The sequence below is a fragment of the Zingiber officinale genome, chromosome 4A, assembly GCF_018446385.1.
Source record: "Zingiber officinale cultivar Zhangliang chromosome 4A, Zo_v1.1, whole genome shotgun sequence".
Lineage (NCBI taxonomy): Eukaryota > Viridiplantae > Streptophyta > Magnoliopsida > Zingiberales > Zingiberaceae > Zingiber > Zingiber officinale.
Genome location: NC_055992.1, coordinates 161,994,022 through 162,016,049, shown reverse-complemented (window position 1 = coordinate 162,016,049; position 22,028 = coordinate 161,994,022). Strand labels below are relative to the sequence as shown.

Sequence of the window (22,028 nt, the reverse complement as noted above, 5' to 3'; positions counted from 1 at the left end):
GGCGGCGGCCTCTTCTTTCTCTCCCTCCTCTCTACCGCCGCCTCCCCCCTCCTCTCAAACCCGAGCCTTTTTTTTCCTTTCAAAACCCTAGCTTCCCCCTAAAAGACCTAAATGCCCCTCTACTTTCTCCTATCTCCTTTTCTGCCCCTTACACAACCGGATCATCAAGAATACCCCTGTCGAATATATCTCGGTCGGTCGTTCAAGTCAGTCGTATACACTATTAATAATACCTCCTGCTGAATATATTTCGACCGGTCGTTCAAGCCCGCTGTATATACTGTTAAAAATGCTCCATGTTGAATATGTCTCGGCCGGTCGTTCAAGCCGGTCGTATATATTATTAAGAATACCTCTTGCTGAATATATCTCGGTCGGTCGTTCAAGCCGGTCGTATATACTGTTAAGAATGTCTTCTGTTGAATATATCTCATCCGATCGTTCAAGCCGACCATATGTTAGGACTGTCTTCCGTTGATCCTTTCTTTATGCTCAGGCGGGTTTTACCCACCCGAACATATATGAGCGTGTGGGCGCTCACTCGGCCTGCGGTCGGTCGGTAATATACTGAGAATAATTTATAAGGTTAAGTGTCTTTATGCTCGGGCGGGTTTTACCCGGTTGAGCATATATGAGCGCGTAGGCACTCGCTCGGCCTACGATTGGTCGGTAATATACTAAAAATAATATATAAGGTCAAATATCTTTATACTCGGACGAATTTTACCTGACCGAGCATATATGAGTACGTGAGCGTTCACTCGACCTTCGATCGATTAGTAATATACTTTTTTCTATCTTTCTGAATTTAAACCCCTCATTTATTCGCTTGGCCCATCTAACATAATAACCCGTATATTAAAATCATTCCAAATGCTATATATTTCTTTAATATTTCCATAGTCTATATATATGCCCAGCATATTAATTTGAAGTAATTAATAGTATCAAAATTAGATATGAATACTATAAATATCTTCATTACAATACTCTCTTCCATTATATATTAATTGTTTAAAAATTTAAATCTGGTACGTTCATCAATAAATTTCAATAAAAACTCATTGATTACAATACTCCAAAATCTAAATATACTTTTTTTACTATTTTAAAAAATTAATACCATAACTTAACACATCAATACTGCTTTAATACCATAACTTAACACATCAATAATACTGGTTTTTAGAAACCAATACTGTAATTAAATCATGGTACTGATTTTAAAAAATCAACATTGTAACAGTTGTTGCAGGTATATAAAGAAAAAGTTTAATTTAATTTAAAGGAAAGGACATACGGAGAAAAATTATTGAGAGATGAAAGAAAAGCACTTTTAAGCATTTCCAAATTTCAGGTCGCTTTTGGGCAATCTGAAATTTTGGGACGCCCTTTGAAAAATTGTCATTAATTAACTTGTTTATCATATGGAATAAACACTCGCCGTATGAATCCATAACCCATCACTATTCCAAAAATTATTAGTCATTCATGATTTTATCTCCATCGTATTAATCCTAAAACGAGTTGAAGGAATCGTTGGGACAAACATATTCATCTTTTGTCATCATAATCCGTTATTCTAATCCCTGAGACAATCTAGTGGCTAGGATTTTACTATCCTGAGGTCTTGGGTTAGAATCTCGGCAAAGTCAAAATAAATATTTCTTTTATATGTTAGTCACTATTCTAAAAGCTTATAGTCGTCTATGACAGAACCAACTCAAGACATAGGTAATTAAGACCTATGCCTAGGACCCTTATTAGTTAACTATTTTTAGTTAAATAAATTTTCTTAATAATTTATCAAAATTAAAATTAATAAAAAGATAATTTTATTTATGAAGTTCTTCTAATATAAAATTTCATGAAAGAGTCTATTTTACATAATAATTATATCTAGTACTTAACCTATTTCTCTAGGTTACATATAATAATTTTATTGTTGTGTTTCTTTCCTCAAAATTAAAATTTATTGATATTTTTTCAAATAACAATTAAAATGCATATTAATAATATTATAATAATTTAATATTCGCTTCCAAATTAGTTAACATAAATATTTTTTATTTTTAAAATTTTACTAATAAAAAAATAAAGTTTGACGTAAGATAAAATTATTGATAGTGATATAATTTGTCACTATTTCTAATTGTATAAATTATTATTGACAATATATGAAATTATTATTTTAAATTTTACTAATAAAATTAAATATCATTCTTGGGACATGATTGAGTTGGCTATGTAGAAAAATGTTTTTTTCATAGTAGTCAATTATAATTTCCTGATTTTTTTCCTTAGATAATCTTAAGATTGACCGTGTTAAACTTTTAAAGGGTGTCAATTTCTATTTTTTTACTATAACTAATAAAATTAAATATTTCTAATAATATTTATTTTAAAAAAATATTGAAGCCTTATTTTTTTTCTCCTAGAACTTCCTTAAAAAAAAAAAAAAATTGAGATGATCTTAGTGTATGATTTATACACTCTGTATAAACTTAGAAACATATTGACAGAAGCCCTATGAGCATTTTACCTTTTGCCACCCCTTTTCCACCGTAACCCGTCATTCTAATCGAATCGAGTGCTTCTCATCCGAACCCGATTAGTAGCGGATGACGCATTAATTGGTCCGCTGTCTTCATGAATCCCCAAAACTCGACTCTCGGCCTCCCGAGTTCCGAGTCACGACCATGGTGGCCTCCGCCTCCCCCGCCGCCGCTGCTACCGCCACCGGTGTGTCAGCCGCCGCCGTTTCCGCTTCTTCCGCCTCGCACCGACGCCCTGCTTCGGTCTCCTTTTCTCTCCCTTCGAAGCTCCAGAAGCCTCTCCTTTTCCACGCCAAGGTTCGCTTGATTTGATAGCCTTTTCACTCTTCTCGCTCGACTTCATCTTAGATCTGTTCCCTGCCACCCGTTCCTTGGTAGATTTCGGAAAACAGATTGTTTTCATCTCCTCGGCTATTTTGATTTCTTTGATTGAAATTCTTGGAAGCCGACATTTTGTTTCGATTTTTGATTTTGCTGTTCTTTGCTCTTGTTGACGATTGATCCGTACTCCTTCAGCCCGTTCCTTCCCATATAATTGGTTTTTGTTGTTTTCGTGGTAATGTTTGATGGTAGTACAAATTCCATATTGTAGGGATTGGGGTTCCGCCGAGATAATGCTGTCGCTGTGAAGGCTCAATTGAATGACGTAAGCATTAATGCATTTCCCGTTGTTAGCTTAGTTTTGGTTTTATTCGTTCTCATCCTTGGATTTACTTCCCGGCATAGGATGTTGGTGGATCCGCCAATAATTCTGCATCTTCTGGGACTAAGGCGGATAGTTCAGCGCTCAAAGGGAAGAATGTGAGAAATGAAAATGTTTCGCCACCTTCAGCTCCATTAACGGAGGAGGCAATTGCTGAGTTTATGACTCAAGTTGCAAGCCTAGTAGAGTATGAGGAATGAGGCTTCTACCTATTTGTTTTTTTTTATTATTTGGTAGTGTAAAACCTAAACAGGCTTCTCGATTCACATTTTTGTGACGCAGGCTTGTTGATTCAAGAGATATTGTTGAACTGCAGCTGAAACAAAATGATTGTGAAGTTATCATTCGCAAAAAGGAGGCTTTACCTCAGCCTCCACCATCCCAAGTTGTTATGATGCAAACCCCTGCATCTCCGTTACCAGTTTCACAAGCAATTCCACAACCATCTCCTGCCCCCGCCCTTCCTTCTCCCGCATCGCCAGCGCCTCCTGCCTCTGCCCCTGCATCTACTCCTAAGGCTTTAAAGACATCACATCCTCCTCTTAAGAGTCCTATGTCAGGGACACTTTACAGAAGCCCTGGTCCAGGCTTGCCCCCTTTTGTTAAGGTGATTGCTACTCTCACTTTTTTGTAGATGAAACTTAATGAGCTAATACATTGCATCCTACTTAAATTGCCTACTTTCATAGCCTGGCGACAAAGTCAGCAAGGGACAAGTACTCTGCATTATTGAAGCTATGAAGCTGATGAATGAAATTGAAGTAAGCCCACTTTCTTAGGATGGTTTGATTTTAATTTTTTATTATTATTATTATTTTGGCTGTAAGATTGAAATGAATTTATTGTCTTTTCACCTCTATCCAAATCCATGAAAGTGATCATGGGAGTTAAATTGGAGCTCCTATTTTGGCCAATGGATAATGTCCGTATATTTAACAAGTCTAAAAGAAGGATGATAATTTTCAACTAATAAATCTCTATATTTTAAGTCCTCATCTAAATAGTATATTGAAATTTTGGCACCTCTATATTTCATGTCCTCATCTAAATAGTTTATTTGACATCTTCTCTTATAATCCTTGTCAACAGAGCTTTGTGTGTTTTTTTTCTGCTATTGTTTGTTGTTTTCTACTCAAGAAGGCTGTGAGAAACTCTAATCTTATTCACTGGAGATCTCAACAGTTGGATCTTGACTTTTAACCCAAAAGACTCCTTATTCTCAAACATTAGCAATTGAACACGGGTTTTCCCTTAGTTTGTGCTCCCACGAGCACAGTACAATGGACCTTAAATTGAATCTTTTATTCTTAAACTTATAAAATGTTTCAGTTTTTATTGTAATTATAGGTATCATCCCTTTTGCCTAAATGGCTAAATCACAATTGACATTGTATCTTGCTCTTGTCACAACTGTCTTTTGCATCCTCAATCTATAATTTCTGGGATTGGCTTAACTAGCTGTCAGTGCTTGAAATATGCAAACGTATTGCATTAAGAAGGATGAATAGCTTGTTCCTTTTAATATACTACAACTATTTTCTCCAAGTAATAATAGTATAATGGACTGTAGTCTGTGAATATAATCATGCATATCATTTATATAATGGCTCTGTAATCAATGTATAAATTTGGATTGGTCAGAGAGTAGCCTAGCGCTTCTATGGTTAAACTAGTCCAACCAGTTTAATTGAATTAAATAAAAATATAAAACAGAAAAATCTAATAATTTTAAAACAAAAGATATATCAATATTCTGGACGAATTGAACATGACATGGGTTCTTGAGTTTTTCCAGTTGTTGTAATCTTTCAATATATGGTTAATCTGAATTGAACTGTTGGTCTGACTTGATTTTTGAAACTTTAAGGTTGTGTTTATTGGAGGACGTAAAGGGAAGGGGGAGTAGGTGAGGAAGGGAGTGGAAGGAGGGTGGAAGTGCAAAGAGAAGCGAAGAAACATTATTGACATGGGATGATGGAAGAGAAGGATAAAAAAAGAATGATTACTGAAAGCTACTCAAGTACAACCTGGCTTCATGCACAATAATAGCGACGGGTTCATGCACACTAAAATTTCTGTCCTCAGCGACCTGTCTATCCTACCCTTCATCTGCAATCTCAAGAACCTTGCCCGCCATGACCTCAGCTACAATGACATCACTACTGGTGTTTTGTTTACTTGCTTGGTATTTAAGACTGCCAAAATGAAAGGAAGAACTAGTCTCTTGTTGTCAACTAGGTGCTTGTTAATCTATATTAGCATTCACTTTGCCACCTTTTTTGACTTCAACAATTGCAGTTACACACTACGTTTACAGAGAAGTTTCTATAGCATGGGATATTGCTCTCCTTCCTACTAGTGTACTAGCCTAAAACACAACAATAAATAGGAAAACATAAAAGAAAGAGAGCAGTAAATACAGAGTTTGCATAGTTAAAAGAGATCACTTAGGTGGCTGTGTTTATTGGAGGGGAGTAGGTGAGGAAGGGAGTGGAAGGAGGGTGGAAGTGCAAAGAGAAGCGAAGAAACATTATTGACATGGGATGATGGAAGAGAAGGATAAAAAAAGAATGATTACTGAAAGCTACTCAAGTACAACCTGGCTTCATGCACAGTAATAGTGACGGGTTCATGCACACTAAAATTTCTGTCCCCAACATACTCAGCGACCTGTCTATCCTACCCTTCATCTGCAACCTCAAGAACCTTGCCCACCATGACCTCAGCTACAATGACATCACTACTGGTATTCTGTTAACTTGCTTGGTATTTAAGACTGCCAAAATGAAAGGAAGAATTAGTCTCTTGTTGTCAACTAGGTGCTTGTTAATCTATATTAGCATTGACTTTGCCACCTTTTTTGACTTCAACAATTGCAGTTACACACTACGTTTACAGAGAAGTTTCTATAGCATGGGATATTGCTCTCCTACAAGTGTACTAGCCTAAAACACAACAATAAATAGGAAAACATAAAAGAAAGAGAGCAGTAAATACAGAGTTTGCATAGTTAAAGGAGATCACTTAGGTGGCTGTGTTTATTGGAGGGGAGTAGGTGAGGAAGGGAGTGGAAGGAGGGTGGAAGTGCAAAGAGAAGCGAAGAAACACTATTGACATGGGATGATGGAAGAGAAGGATAAAAAAAGAATGATTACTGAAAGCTACTCAAGTACAACCTGGCTTCATGCACAGTAATAGCGACGGGTTCATGCACACTAAAATTTCTGTCCCCAACATACTCAGTGACCTGTCTATCCTACCCTTCATCTGCAACCTCAAGAACCTTGCCCACCATGACCTCAGCTACAATGACATCACTACTGGTATTCTGTTTACTTGCTTGGTATTTAAGACTGCCAAAATGAAAGGAAGAACTAGTCTCTTGTTGTCAACTAGGTGCTTGTTAATCTATATTAGCATTCACTTTGCCACCTTTTTTGACTTCAACAATTGCAGTTACACACTACGTTTACAGAGAAGTTTCTATAGCATGGGATATTGCTCTCCTACTAGTGTACTAGCCTAAAACACAACAATAAATAGGAAAACATAAAAGAGAGCAGTAAATACAGAGTTTGCATAGTTAAAAGAGATCACTTAGGTGGCAACTCTCTTTGGTATGGTTCATAAGAAAAAATTACCAACAGGGAACATTTAAAGGAAGGGAACAAGACCTTCTTGCTAGTCCAATAGTCCATGTAAGTTTGGGAATATCACACTGAATATCTCCAATATTTTACTTGATTTGTTATACAAGTCCACAACCCTTAATGTACTTTCTCAGAAATAGTTCATCCATAAGTGAATCCGGAAAATCATTGACTTACAATCTTTATTTGATATCCAACTATTCTACTGACTGAGATCACTATTCCAGCCTGACCCAGTACTTGGTGGGCTCAACTATCTGAAGCTTTGTATACAATAAAAATACATTCAATAGAACAATCATTGATGTACTCTAAATGTTAAAAGTTAACTTGGTTTTAGTTTTCCCATCACTATCATTGTTGAAATTTCTTTGTACAATGCTAAGTACAATTTCAAGTGACCAGGGATGTTGATGACCAAAAGAATAATCCCACCACGACTTCGATAATTGGACTGTCTCTGTAGAATTTTGCTAATTATTCATCATTTGGGGTTCCTCTCGGATCGCCACATCATCAGAGGGAACTACCATACTTTTTCTCAAACACAAATATAATGTGTTAATCTCTGGGACTGCAGCTTCCAACAACCCACTTGAATGCTTGTCACTGGATTCTTTCTGGGATTTTTTTTCTACTTGTATCTTTTTTGATTTCATTTGTAGATATTCCTTTCACTTGTCCATCCCTTTTAGTGCATTCCAATACTTATCATTTTCAGTTTTTTTTTTCTTTCTTGTTTTTGTCTTGCATTTTATCTTACTGAACTTCTCAGTCCACTTGTAGAGGAATGGATTTCACTTAGCCATTTCATACAATTCTATCTCGATTTGCAGATTTGAGGTTCCTAACAATAATTCCCTTTTTGTTTTGATTTGGTCACTGTGCTTCTATAATCGTACCATTCGTGCCCAACTATTAGATTTAATTAACAAGTAATGGGCTACTGATGTAGCAGCTGATTAAGAAGTAATGGGCTATTGATATTTGTTCTTAACACCTAGAATGACACAGCTATCTTATTCAGAAAGTAAAATAACATCGGCCTTGCTATTTATTTTATTGTTTCATTACTTCATAGTATATTCGGTGGTCCTGTTTGACATATATATACTTATCTACATGCTGACAAATTAAGCAAACTGTCATCGTTCTGAAGTTCTATTTTACCAGAGTCAAACTTATTCACTGTTTATCATGTTGTCGCTTCTAATGCGAAAACATTATGAATCTTACACTGTTCCTTTCCAGTCTGATCAGGCCGGAACTGTCGTGGAGATACTGATCGAAGATGGCAAACCTGTAGGTGTAGGACAGGTTAGCATCTATTTTCTTTCACTTCTTTCACTCCTGCAGTCTATTTTCTTGAATTTTAAAATTCTAAAAATATTCTAAAAATTTAAAACATTATCGTTTTTAACATGTAACAGATGGTCATATTTCACACCTTTAATTCTATGAAATAATGCTGCATATTATTTCGGTATCAATTTGTTACAAGATATAGAGAGAAAGAGAAGCTGTGCCTTTTTTTACCTTCACATTTTAAACTTTCTCTGGGATATTTATGCAGCCAATTTTTGTCATCGAACCTTGAGCCTGTCCATCTGCCATGCTTACGGATGCTCTCCGTCAGTTTCTCTTTCCTTTTAGTTTCTTCCAAGACTTGACTATGCATGTGAATTGGAAACGGTGATAGCTTTTATCTGAGTCTAGTTGCTAAAATGTATTTTTTTTTCCCATTCAAACTGCAATAAATCTTTGTGATCTTGTTGACTCTTTGACACTGTAACTGACTGGTGCTCTCTTATCCATCTCGTTGAAACAATTTGTTTTTATTTTTTAAACATTTTGTCTTGTACCAAACATTTGGATATCAATTGAGATTGCTTGGAATTCCTCAAGAGTGATTGCATTTCATGTTTTTCTTTGCTGAGCATGTGATTGTTTGTTGGTAGCTTCTACTTAAAATATTGGAATCTCGTTTGAGTCCAATTTCATAGGTTCGGTCCTCATCCTTATTTATTATATCTATTTTCATTCTCATTGAATTTTTAACTTTTATCTCTATATCTATCGGGATCAAATATTTATTCTCATATCCATCAGAGGATTAGATATCCTTTATACTAATAATTTTTTTAGTTTTTATTCAACTATCATTATTAAAAAAAAACATATTAAATTAATATCCTATCAATAAGATTAAACATAATTTAATTATATTCAATAAAAATATATTAAACATGGAGAGATTATATATATATATATATATATATATATATATATATATATATATATATATATATATATATATATATATATATATAATAATAATAATAATTTAGATGTTTAAACTGAAAGTAAATAATCTCCCCCTAATTCATTTATCAGATAAATATGCAACATGCACAAAATATATACATTTATATATCTAGAATTAGGGGAGATTATTTACTTTGACATCTAAATTATTATTATTATTTATTATTATTATTATTATTATTATTATATATATTTATATTGAATTTATAAATAATTAAATTGAAAATTTGAAGTGTATAATAGACAGCCAAACGCTTGTTAATGATTCGTTCCCCTGCCATGTGATCCATCACCGTACATTTATTTAGATCCTGATCGAGCTGTCCAGTAGATTTTTCGCTGCTCGTTTATCTCACGTCACAATCACAACATCTGCTTAATTTTAGAGTGATCGTTCACTACTTCTCGACTGTCTGACTGGATGTCTTTTAAGCGAGATCGATTATCGATCGGATGTTATTCTTGAGCAGCTATAATCAGCTTTATGTATTCAGGCCGACGGAGCTAGCACTTCATTCTGTCAGAAAGGCTGTTTCTTTTTTCTTCAGACAAAAAAAAAAAGTTGCTTTTGATGTTTTTGGCGTTCCTCCTCGCTTTATGAACATAGACATTGATTGTTGAGACTTTAAGGATTTAGATAACTAGAATTTTACATTCAGATTGAGGGGGAAATTTTTAAAATAAATATAAACAGTAAAGTTATTAAAAAATAGGTAAAATTAAAACTTTTTACAAATATAGGTGAGAGGTGCTCATATCCGGGATTTAAATCCCGGTTCTTTTTAAATTCCGGGATTTAAATCCCGGATATGATGAATTACCGGGATTTAAATCCCGGTAAATTTTTTTTAATTTTTTTAACATATTACTTTTTTCATGCTTAAGTTTTATTTTGTAAAAAAATTTAAATCCCGGTAATTTTTTTTAAATTTTTTGAACATATTGCTTTTTTCATGCTTAAGTTTTATTTTGTAAAAAAATTTAAGCAAATGACATTAAAAAAAATTACCGGGATTTAAATCCCGATAATTCATCATATCCGGGATTTAAATCCCGAAATTTAATAAAATAAATTAAAAAAAAAAATCGGAATTTAAATCCCGGATATGACCACCTCTCACTTATATTTATAAAAAATTTTAATTTTACCTATTTTTATAATAACTTTAATGTTTATATCTATTTTAAAAATTTTCCCCAGATTGAGGAAAAGCACGAACTTGTATAAAATTGCGTGCTCAAGATGGTATCCTTATCCCAAACGGCCCGGCGGTCCCATGCAGGATACAGTAAATTAGAGGACATTTTGTCCTTGTACAGTCCACTTTGTACAGGTGAGATGAGACATCTTGATCATATCTATGTTTCTCGTTTAATGTATGTTTACAGTGTTAAAAGAAGAATAAAAAATAAAATAGAATAAGAGAATAATAATTAATTTTATTATTATTATTTTTCTTTTGATATTTACCCTTAAGATAATATAATATATAGGATTTGAATCAATACTCGGTTAATTAACTCATTAATAAATAATAGAATAATTTTAAAAATTATTTTGAGAATTATTCTAATAATTATAACAGAATTATTAGAATAATCCTAAAATTAATTTGATTTGATTTGATGATTTGACCCGGTCAATTCTGGTAATTTTCTTTTATCTCTTTTACCCCCGACAAACTTAACGGGAGATCTTTGACGTTGAGTTTGCTTGCTAACTTGTTGAAACGTTGTCTGGATAATGACTTAGTAAAGATATCAACAATTTGATCCTCAGCAGAGATATAAGAGACGGATAATTGTTGAGTTGTCACACGTTCACGAATAAAATGAAAATCAATCACCACATATTTTGTACGAGCATGAAAGATTGGATTTGCTGTGAGATATGTTGTTCCAATATTGTCGCACCAAATTTTTGATGCAATATTTGATGTAAGATGAAGTTCAGAGAGAAATGATTGAAGCCAAATAATTTCAGACGTTGTATTTGCTATAGGTTTATATTCTGCCTTAGTACTTGAACGAGATACCGTAGGTTGCTTCTTCGAATTCCATGAGATAAGATTTCGTCCAAGAAATATTGCATATCCACTAGTAGAGCGTCTATCTTCAGGAGAACTTGTCCAATCTGCATCACTATAGGCATGTAAATCTCGAGACGATTGACGATATAAAAGAAGACCATGTAGAATAGTACCTTTGAGATAGCGAAGTATTCTTTTTACATTATCCCAATTTTGTTCAGTTGGAGCATGCATGAATTGACAAGCACGATTTACTGCAAAAGTAATATCAGGGCGTGTGATAGTGACATATTGTAAGGCTCCAACAATGCTTCGATAAATCTATGGATCAGACAGAGCAGGAGAGGATGAAGATGGAGAGTTGTTTATAGCAATTGGTGTAGAGACCGGACGTGCTCCATCCATTTTGACTCTTTGAAGAAGTCCAGTAATGTATTTGCTCTGAGAGAGAAGATAGTCATCCTCATGTGGAATAAGCTCAATACTAAGAAAAAAACGAGCAATGCCCAAATCTCGGGTAGGAAATTCTTGATTGAGAAGACTTAATAAATTTATGATGCCCTTTTGATCATTACCGGTTATCAGGATGTCATCCACATAAATAAGAAAAAATATCATAGACCCATCATTACATTTGTGAAATAGAGACGAGTCAGTCTTTGATCCAGAAAATCCTTGAGATTGTAACCAATTGGATAGTCGATGAAACCATGCACGAGGAGCTTGTCAAAGACCATATAAGGATTTCTTAAGTTGGCAAACATGAGATGGAAATTGTGGATGAATAAACCCAGGTGGTTGCTCCATAAATACAGTTTTCTCAAGATGACCATGGAGAAACGCATTTGAGATGTCCAATTGGCGTACAGGCCAATTGGAACTAACAGCTATCAATAATAATAGTCTGACAGTGACAGATGTAATCTTGATGACTGGACTAAAAGTGTCATTGAAGTCAATACCTGGTTGCTGACTAAAACCTTTGGCTACAAGTCGAGCTTTGTATCGTTCAAGAGAGTCATCAGCTCGATACTTAAGATGGAATACCCATTTAGAGCCCACAACATTCATTGAGGAAGTGCGTGGAACTAGACTCCATGTTCCATTGCGAAGAAGTGCATCAAATTCTATAGCCATTGCACTACGCCAATTTGGATCCTTGTTTGCTTGAAACAAGTTGGTTCAATAGATTTTGAAGAAACCACTAGAGCTCGTGGAAGAGGATATCGAGTCGCATTTGGTGGGCAACGTTCATAAATGTCACTAATGGGAAGCATGCGACGAGGAGCATTATCATCTGAATCACTTGTTGATGGTGATGAGGAAGTAGGCTGACATGGTGATGTAGATGACGGACTTGCATTATCCGAAGATTCAGAACTAGAGAGCATATTATCTTCGATCGGCGAGGCTTCCAAGATTGGAGCAGCATCCTGAGGTGATTCTGATGGTATAGGGGAGTTATTAGAGAGCGGAGCAGGACCTAGGATGCCATCATTTCTAACAATATTAGGTGGTATTAAGAATGTGCCACCTGTATCTGGAGGAGAGATCGAAGAAGAGACTGAAAAAGGGAATAGAGTCTCATCAAAAATAACATGTCGTGAAATATAAATTCGACCTGTTGGTATATGTAAGCAACGATAACCATGATGCAAATTGTTGTAACCAAGGAAAACACATTGTAGTGAACGAGAGTCAAGTTTGTGTTTAGAGTAGGGGCGTAACCATGGATAACATGCACAACCAAAAATTCGAAGGAAAGTGTAATTAGGAGTTTGATTATAAAGTGTTTCAAAAGGACATTTTTGATTGAGCAATGGAGTAGGGAGTCGATTTATGAGGAATATTGCATTGGTAACAGCTTCATCCCAAAATTTACGTGGAACCGATGCATGATGAAGAAGAGCTAAGGCGGTTTCGACTATGTGTCTATGTTTTCTCTCTGCAGAGTCATTTTGTTTCGAGGTGTGAGGACAAGAGACTCGATGAACAATTCCACAAGAGACAAGATGACGATGGAGAGCTTGATATTCACCTCCCCAATCAGAATGAAAAGAAAGTATTTTACGATTAAAATATCGTTCAACTTGATTTTGAAATTTACAAAATATATCCAATAAATCAAATTTTCTTTTCATAGGATAGAGCCAAGTATATTTACTAAAATGATCAATAAAAGTAACATAATATTGGAAATCTTGGTTAGATAAAACAGGTGCAGGGCCCCAAACATCAGAATGAATTAATTCAAGTGGGAAATTAGAAACATAATCGGATGAATAGAAAGGTAGCTTATGACTTTTAGATTCCATGCAGGCCCTACATGAATGAGATGGAGAGGAGGTAATCGAAGTAGGTAAACCATACCTGTTGATGATTAACTGGACAATATGAAGAGAAGGATGACCAAGTCGAGCATGCCAAGCTGGTTTATTTGTGCGTTCACCAACAAAAGCTTTGATTGAAGAACTTTGAAGATAGTAGAGGCCATTTTTTATTCTCCCATGAAACACAATAGCATTTGTTCCTTTATCTTTTATAAGATAATGATTATGATGAAACTCAAAAATGACATTGTTATCAAGATAAAACTGACGGGTAGAAAGTAAATTTTTAGTGATAGATGGAACATGAAAGATATTGCGCATGTGAAAAGTTCGATTAGATAAATGAATATATGTGTTTCCAAGATTAGCAATTTGCAAACCTGAGTCATCGCCTACTTGAACCGTATCTGAGCCATAATATGACATTATGTCTGTAAGGATATTATAATCCGATGTGACATAATGAGTTGCTCCAGTGTCAATATACCAATCAGTAGATGAAAACTCTGGGTTTTTACCGCAAGTAGGCACAGATGAGAGAGCTTTAGGATATGCTTGTGAAATAGACGGTTGCCTTGAGACTGTAGAACCACCAATGAAATTTGAGGCAAATCTTTGAGGGCATAAATTTACAGGATGACCAATGATGTGACAAATTTGACATTTTACCCGAGAGTAATCAAATCTTTTAGGACATAGATTTCCAGTATGGCCAATGATGCGACAAATTTGACATCAGACTAAATTTTGTTTTTTGGCCTCCTTGATAGTGTTGAGTATTTGACATTTAAAGTAAAATAACTTATCTTGTAGAGAGACTGGATCGCCGGAAAGGGGGTCTTTCGCCTAGAGAAACTCCCCTTGGAAGAAATAGAAGCCTTGGCTGGAGCAACCACTTGTTGTCGACGTCGAGGTTTGGTCGGCGTTCGGTGGACAGCGGCGGTAGCACAAAAGGAGAAGCCCTTTTGTCGTCTTGTTTTGCGGTTTCAAAAAAAAAAAAAAACTCCTCTTTTGTCTTGGGCGGCGGCAGAAAAAGGAAGGGAAGAGGATTTGTGAGGGAGAATTAAGAGAAAGAGAAGGAACGAAGGATCATGACTCTGATACCATGTTAAAAGAATAATAGAAAGAAGTTAAAATAGGAGAGTAATAATTAATCTTATTATTTTTTGTTGATATTTGCCCTTAAGACAATACAATATATAGGGTTTAAACAAGTACTCAGCCAATTAACCAATTAATAAATAACAAAATAATTCTAAAAATTATTCTAAGAATTATTTTAATAATTATAACAGAATTATTAGAATAATCCTAAAATTAATTTGATTTGATTTGATGATTTAACCTGGTCAATTCTGATAATTCTCTTTTATCTCTTTTATGCAGTAGGTTGTAATTTATTAGAAAACTATAAATTTGAGGGGGGCATAGGCTTTTGATAACTCAATTCATAAATAAAAGCATTATTCTACTGTTTTTGTATGTTTTCTATAGCATCATATTTCATTCTTCCATAGGGAAACAAATCAAGGTTAGCTTATGATTGTATGAACATATTTCTTTCACTTTTTTAAGTGAAAATAACTATGGAAAATTTCTTGATAACTTGGAAGTGAATTGGTTGGTTTTTTCTCTGTTAAGTGCTAGTGATATCTCACTCGCTGATTACATTGCTGCGACTCCTCCAAAACATGCTACATATCTTCCACATACTGTCCTTGGGGTTATGGTATAATGGTCGGATATCCAAATTGTTATTCAAGCATCTACAGTTCGAGCCCCCGTTATGACGAATTTATAGAAATTTTTCCTCCAAATAAAACGCGCAACTAAAAGATGCTTAACTGTGAGCACTTCCCGATTTATCTTGATAACCGATAGAAAATTTTCATGAAACGTAATCCATCACCCAAACTCAACATTACCCAACCTGATTTACTGCCCCATTTATCGAAAGACTTACCAATTCTTTGATGATGCATGGCCGGAACAATGGCAAGAAGCTCATGGCGGTCTGCATGATTAAGCACACACTGGAGTCTGGAAATCATTCATTTGCTTACTGATGCAAACCCTGTCCAAATTATTGTCGATGCGAACATTATCAGGTAATTGACACTAAACTTGAAGCTCGTTGGAGACGGTGGGCATTGTAACAAGGGAGGCAATCTATTTCTTACTTTCTTATGCTTTTCATTTGTGTTTCTTGATTTGTCATTTAGTTTATTTAGATTAACCTAATCTAAATAATGTGAGCTGAAAATATAGTAACCTGAGTCTTGCATATCAGAAATATAGTAACCTTTTTATTGAACACAAGCTTCTCACTGTCCTTGCATGGTGATGCGGCAGTAAGAAAGGGCCCACATGGTGCTCTTGTGACCCGGGTCAATGGCATGGTGCAAGTCAAGGTCGAAATGGTCAAAGTCAGGACAAGAGGTTTAGCCGTTAAACCCGAGTAGAGCTTGGCCGTTCGGAGAAGGCTAACCAGACGCCCGCTCGACTCAAAGAGGGTCGACCGAGACATCCGCCCAGTACGGTGCATGGCCTGGAACAAAGGGGAAGCAGAAATCAAATAAAACACTCCGTCATTAAATGAAGGCAAAGCAAAGAAAAACACTCCATCAATGAATGCAAGAAAATTCAAACAAAGATGTTTTCGGTTAGTAAATTAATGTCATTAATCAAGAGGAAGAGGAAAATAGAGGATCATAACAAAAATTATCAAAGAAAGGAAAGTTTCATATGTTAGGGGTCATGATCATTCTGTACTTCTTTTTCTCTTCACTTTTGTTTTTAATTTGAATGTTAGAGTAACAACGATAAGGATCCCTTCCTTCCTTGATTTATTGTTTATTTTACAGATAATGAGGAAGCAAGTATCAAGATATTCTATCAATCAATAAGCCACGTCATCCCTAATTTTTCAATTTCCCGATCTCGGACAGGATCAGTTCTCTTCTTCCTTAGAAGTTTGCTGTCGTATATTGTACTGGTTTGGAAGGGACGGCTTTAGGCTTTCTGTAATTGAGAAATTGTTCTTTTGCTAGCTATATAGCTGTTTGTTATTAGTTTAACTTGGGATAGCATTAACTTCAATGTTTCATGTCAAACTTCACTTCACCTTGGGAAAGACGGCTTTTATTAATTTTTATATTTAAGTTTTTTCTTATTGGATTTTTAAGAATTTGATAAATATTTATAGTTTTATTGAAATAATTCAAATTAAAAAAAAAACTATTGTAAGTGATAATAAGATATCATCCGATTAGGATGTGGATGAAAATTGAATATAGAGACGAATAGAAATGATGACAGAGATGATACGGATATGAAATCTATTTAGATCTAACTCCTTATCATCCTCATTTATTGCTTAGTTTAATGATTCCTCGGCCAATTGCTAGCTCAACTGGCTTAAGTAACCTACTCAACTTCCCAACTAATCCTTTGTGCCTATACACCCAATCAATTTGTTTGACTTGATTGATTCAATTCTCTCGTAATATGAGTTTGGTTGTCCAATTAATAGCTTTTACAATCAAGTTGATAAGCTTTTACAAATCTCGACCCATATATTGAATTTTATTTATTGAAAATTTTAAAAATCAATAATATATTTTTAAAAACTAAAAAAAACATATATTATTCTTGAGATACAGTGAAGAATAGCCAGTTCAAATCTCCTATCCTGAAATTCTCCTGTCCCTCTGTCCCATGCAGAAAACGATAAATTTGAACAGTATTTCTCGTGAGAAACACGTGACGAAGGCGGAAATCAAAAAAGTCAAAATCGCCGAATAGTTTAGCTACGAGAAACTCTTTCGACGCAACTCTCTCTTTGTCCTAACCCTCTCCCTAGCTTTTGTCCCTCCATCTGTCGACGGCAACAGGCGAGGTTGCTGTTCCGACGAAGGCGAGCCGGTGTAAAATCCCTCTGTCCCTCCAACTGTCGATGGTAACAGGCGAGGCTTCTGTCCCGACGAAGGTCCGCCGGTGCGAGGGATTTCTGTCCCTCCAACTGTCGACGGCAACAGACGTCTCCTTCCCACCTTCGACAGAAGCTGGGGAGAGGGTTAGGGCAAAGAGAGGGCTGTGCCGAAAGAGTTTCTCGCAGCTAAACTGTTCGACGATTTTGACTTTTTTGGTTTCCGTCTTCGTCATGTGTTTCTCACGAAAAATACTATTCAAATTTGTCGTTTTCTACGTGGGACAAAGGGACAGGAGAGTTTCGGGACAAGAGATTTGAACTGAAGAATAGCTACCATATGGTCCTAAACATTTTAAATTTCTTATATATTTAAACTCACTTTTTAATAAGAAAAATATTATAAAAATGATTCAATTGCTTTCTGAATAAAACCCGTTTTTATTTATATACTCCGTAACGGGTCGGCTGCTACAAACCTACGCGTCATGCAGACCGCATGGTGACGTCGACCACGATGGCAGCGATCGTAATGAATGGTGGCCGTCCACCTGTCGCTGTCACCGCTCTCTCTCTCTCTCTCTTGTCTCGATTTGGTCGCGTCGTCTGCGTCCTTGTATCGTTTACTCGTCACTCACCAACCCAAGCATCTACCCTACCAAATAACCGACATCCACCGTTTACCAACCGTGTTTACCAGGGAAAGAAGGGGACAAAGATTCCACAGGTAACTGAATTTAGTATTGTTTTAAATAAAGCTAATTAAGGTAAATTAAAATTGAGGACTTGATTTTTTTTTCGAATAAAATTACTATAAGTATTGTTTCCACATGCCACCCAAAGCCATACGTCGGTCGTTGCTTGAGTCGTAACCAGTTACCAACCTCTTCCCCGTAACGGACGCTCCTTTTTTCATCCATGACCGTTACGTAACGTAACGTCGTCGCCCCGGAACCCGCACGTGTCAAGCGCAGCTTAATTAATAAAACGTCCTGCGGAACAGCACACTCCTCTTCCTCTGTAAAGCGACCCCGACACCCGTGCTCCTCTGTTCGGGCCTGCTTTTAGCGCTTCCACGCCTCGCCTTCTTCGAATTTATAAAGAAGCCCCTCCCGGCGGGTTGTTTTTTGCATTTAGCCCCTTGATCGGCTTATTAATTCCCCTTTTGCCGCCTGAATACTGACGCGACCGGAGCAATGGCCAGTCTAGGGCTTCGACTCGCGCTGCCCGTCGCCCTCTTCCTCCTCCTCGGAGGCTTCGCCTCCGGGGCTTCGTCGTGCTCCTCCGCGTCCTTGGGCTCCAACCGCGTCTACGCGACCTGCAGCGACCTCCCGTACCTCTCCGCCTCGCTCCACTGGTCCTACGACGCCGCCTCGGGAAACCTCTCCGTCGCGTTCGTCGCGCCGCCGGCGCAGCCGGATGGGTGGGTGGCCTGGGCGATCAACCCGACCGGGCAGGGCATGGACGGGGCCCAGGCGCTCATAGCGTTCCAGCAGCCCGACGGGTCCATGCGGGCGAGGACGTACAGCATCAAGGGGACCGACGTCGAGCAGGGGCCGATCGCGTTTGACACGTCAGATCTGGCGGCGGAGCAGTCCGGCGGGGTGATGCGGATCTTCGCGACGCTGAAGCTGACGTCGGGGACGACGACGGTGAACCAGGTATGGCAAGTGGGGCCTTCAGTGTCGAGTGGGGCTCCGCAACCCCACGAGCTCCAGCCGGCGAACTTGCATTCCACGGGCAAGGTGGATCTGATCAGGGGAGCGACCTCCCAGTCCAGCGCCGGCAGTTCCACTACCAAGAGCAAGAATGTGAGTACCTAATTTGACCTGCAATTTACCTAAAATTATCATCTCTTGGCAGATAGAGTATGATTGACTAGGGGTCAACCTTGAGTTAGAATATTCAATCGATCGATTTGTTTCCTAATTATTAATACTTTTTTTTCCAAGATTTTATGGTGGTCTGGATTTGGAAGTATCTATAGAATTCAAGGTCCTCCACAGTTTGCTTATTGAGAAATTATTAATATTCGTCGTCTCTGTGCCTTTGATATAGATATTTGTGTTCCTGAGGTCTTCAGATCAGCTTAGCCAAAATGCAACCTTGTCCTTATCGTTATAGAAAACTTTAATTTCTACTGAGGTCTTCATACTATTTTGTTGTATGTTGCATTGTGCATGCTTATTGTGTTTCAATTTAATTTAATTAAATTTGTTGATAGGCTGACCGCAATACAAATAAAGGAAAAAGTATGTACAATAGAAACATATATAGAATATGCATTGACTAGCATACTTCAATGTTATAGGAGCTTTGGATGTGTATCTGAATTCTTGGCACTTTGCATGTTATGTAGGTGCACGGCGTGCTGAACGCTGTGAGTTGGGGGATTTTGCTTCCGGTGGGCGCAATCTTTGCTAGATATCTGAAAACATTCAAGTCAGCAGACCCTGCATGGTTTTATCTCCACATAACATGTCAGACTATCGGCTATGGAGTTGGAGTTGGTGGTTGGGCTACTGGCCTCAATCTCGGCAGCAAATCTAAGGGAATTCAATACACCACTCACCGAAACATCGGAATAAGCCTCTTTTCGCTGGCAACCTTACAGGTAAGACGAGCATTGCAACCTTTGATACATTTGAATCAAAGCTTGATATGCTTGATTGGATTAAAAGATCTTCGATACCGCCTGCATTGTTTCGGTTTAGCTAAAATTCTTGAGCCGAATTCTTCGTCCAAAGTATGTTATCTTACTATGCGACAATTGGCGTATGTGTTTTTAGGTTTTCGCTCTATTCCTGAGACCAAACCAGGATCATAAATACAGATTCTATTGGAATATCTACCATCACTTGATCGGATACGCTGTCATCTCCTTGGGCATCGCCAACGTCTTTGAAGGCTTCAAGGTCTTGAGCATCGATCACAAATGGACAGTGGCTTACATCGTTGCAATCTGCATTCTAGCCGCTATCGCCTTGTTTTTGGAGATTGTCACTTGGATCATTGTTCTGAGGAGGAGATCTGAAGACTCAAAACCCTACAATGGCGTGAAACATCCACTATCTACATGATGGATCTTACTACCACTCTGCCAGTATGTACCATTCGATCTTTCTCATAGTATGCGCACGCGCCTTTTGCTTAATCTACAATGGTGGTACAAAGTTTTAGTCTTTCTATATCACTTTGTATATTCTATTGAAATAAGTCCAACTCTTCTGCAATCCCTCTACATCAGCCTTTATGCTTAAGTTTGTGTGGTTTTGGAGGTTGAGCTTTCTAATGTTTTTTGTGAAGACTCAGAAAAGGCTTGTTGTATAATATCATACAATATGTTTCCACCCCTTTCTTTTTGTGTGGTCTTGGTTTCCTTGTCATGATTAGATTGGATTGGATTAGATTAGCTTAGAATCTTTTGTAATGGTGCCTTTCCTGATATGTCACAATGATTGGTTGGTCTATTGGTGTTGAGTTTTAATAAATTACAAGTTGATTCTGCCTACTCTTCACCAACTAATTGATTATCAATGAGTTTTTAATTTTTTGGATAAATGGAAGGTTGAACTCCAAGTGGTGAAATTTTGGTGATATGGAGAAGAAAGGTGATAATCAAAAGGTAGGACAGTAGAGAGAAGACAAGTGTCTAACACGGGTATGTCATATTGTTGCTACAAGTTAAGACAATTGATAGGGTCTAGTCGGGGTCTGCATGTTCAGACCACAAAGAATGATGGCTACTTTGGGCCCGCATGTCGACACCACAAGCGGCCTAGCAAAGTGGAGGAAAGAAGGGAGAGGAGACCTAGTCTTCCATAGCCAACGTGGTCACACCATAGCAGTTTGCTTGCCAATAGAAGATAGTAAAAGAAAAAACAAAAAGTTAGAAAAGAAGAGGGACAACGAAATGATAAAAGCATCCACTCACCTTCCTCGTGACTTTGACCTAGGTCGATCTCATTGACTGAATGACATTATTGATCTCATCAACTATATGACCATAAATAATTAATTCACTTCATCATTATTTCAAAAACTAATAATCATTTATATTTTATCTTTTTCAACTATATGACCATAAATAATTAATTCACTTCATCATTATTTCAAAAACTAATAATCATTTATATTTTATCTTTTTCATGTTCATCTTGAAATAAATTGATAAAAATATTAAAGATAAATATATTCATCTTTTTACCATCATAAATAATTAATTCACAGTGAGATTCTGACTCGTCCTATTGCTTGGGACCACGTCGATGAGCCCTGAGCACTTGCATCCTCCCTTTTTACTACTCGGCCAAACCCTCTCAGAGCCCCATCGCCCACGAGCACCTGACCTTCTCAGCTGCGTTCATTGAGAGCAAACTTTGCATTTCATTTCTCACCCATCTTGCTCCACCCACTTTTGAGTGGACAAAACATTAACAAAATTCAACAACAACAAAAAATCTCTCATTGTTCCCCCCAAGTGAATTGCAGTGCATTTAAAGAAACA

At 36.9% G+C, this 22,028-nt stretch overlaps 2 protein-coding genes across 2 annotated transcripts; both read left to right on the top strand.

Moving 5' to 3' along the window:
- The first annotated feature begins 2,651 nt into the window (after positions 1–2,651).
- Positions 2,652–8,812, top strand: LOC121972086 (biotin carboxyl carrier protein of acetyl-CoA carboxylase 1, chloroplastic-like). The gene is made up of 7 exons (XM_042523697.1): positions 2,652–2,852; positions 3,148–3,201; positions 3,282–3,445; positions 3,541–3,865; positions 3,948–4,019; positions 8,160–8,225; positions 8,482–8,812. Exons 1-7 carry the CDS (start codon positions 2,700–2,702, stop codon positions 8,503–8,505), a joined length of 858 nt encoding a protein of 285 aa, XP_042379631.1. The 5' UTR covers positions 2,652–2,699; the 3' UTR covers positions 8,506–8,812.
- Positions 8,813–18,564: 9,752 nt separating this feature from the next.
- On the top strand, positions 18,565–20,871 carry LOC121972085 (cytochrome b561 and DOMON domain-containing protein At4g12980-like). The gene is made up of 3 exons (XM_042523696.1): positions 18,565–19,332; positions 19,881–20,135; positions 20,311–20,871. The coding sequence occupies exons 1-3, from the start codon at positions 18,718–18,720 to the stop codon at positions 20,599–20,601; spliced, it is 1,161 nt and encodes a 386-aa protein (XP_042379630.1). The 5' UTR covers positions 18,565–18,717; the 3' UTR covers positions 20,602–20,871.
- The last annotated feature ends 1,157 nt before the right edge of the window (positions 20,872–22,028 follow it).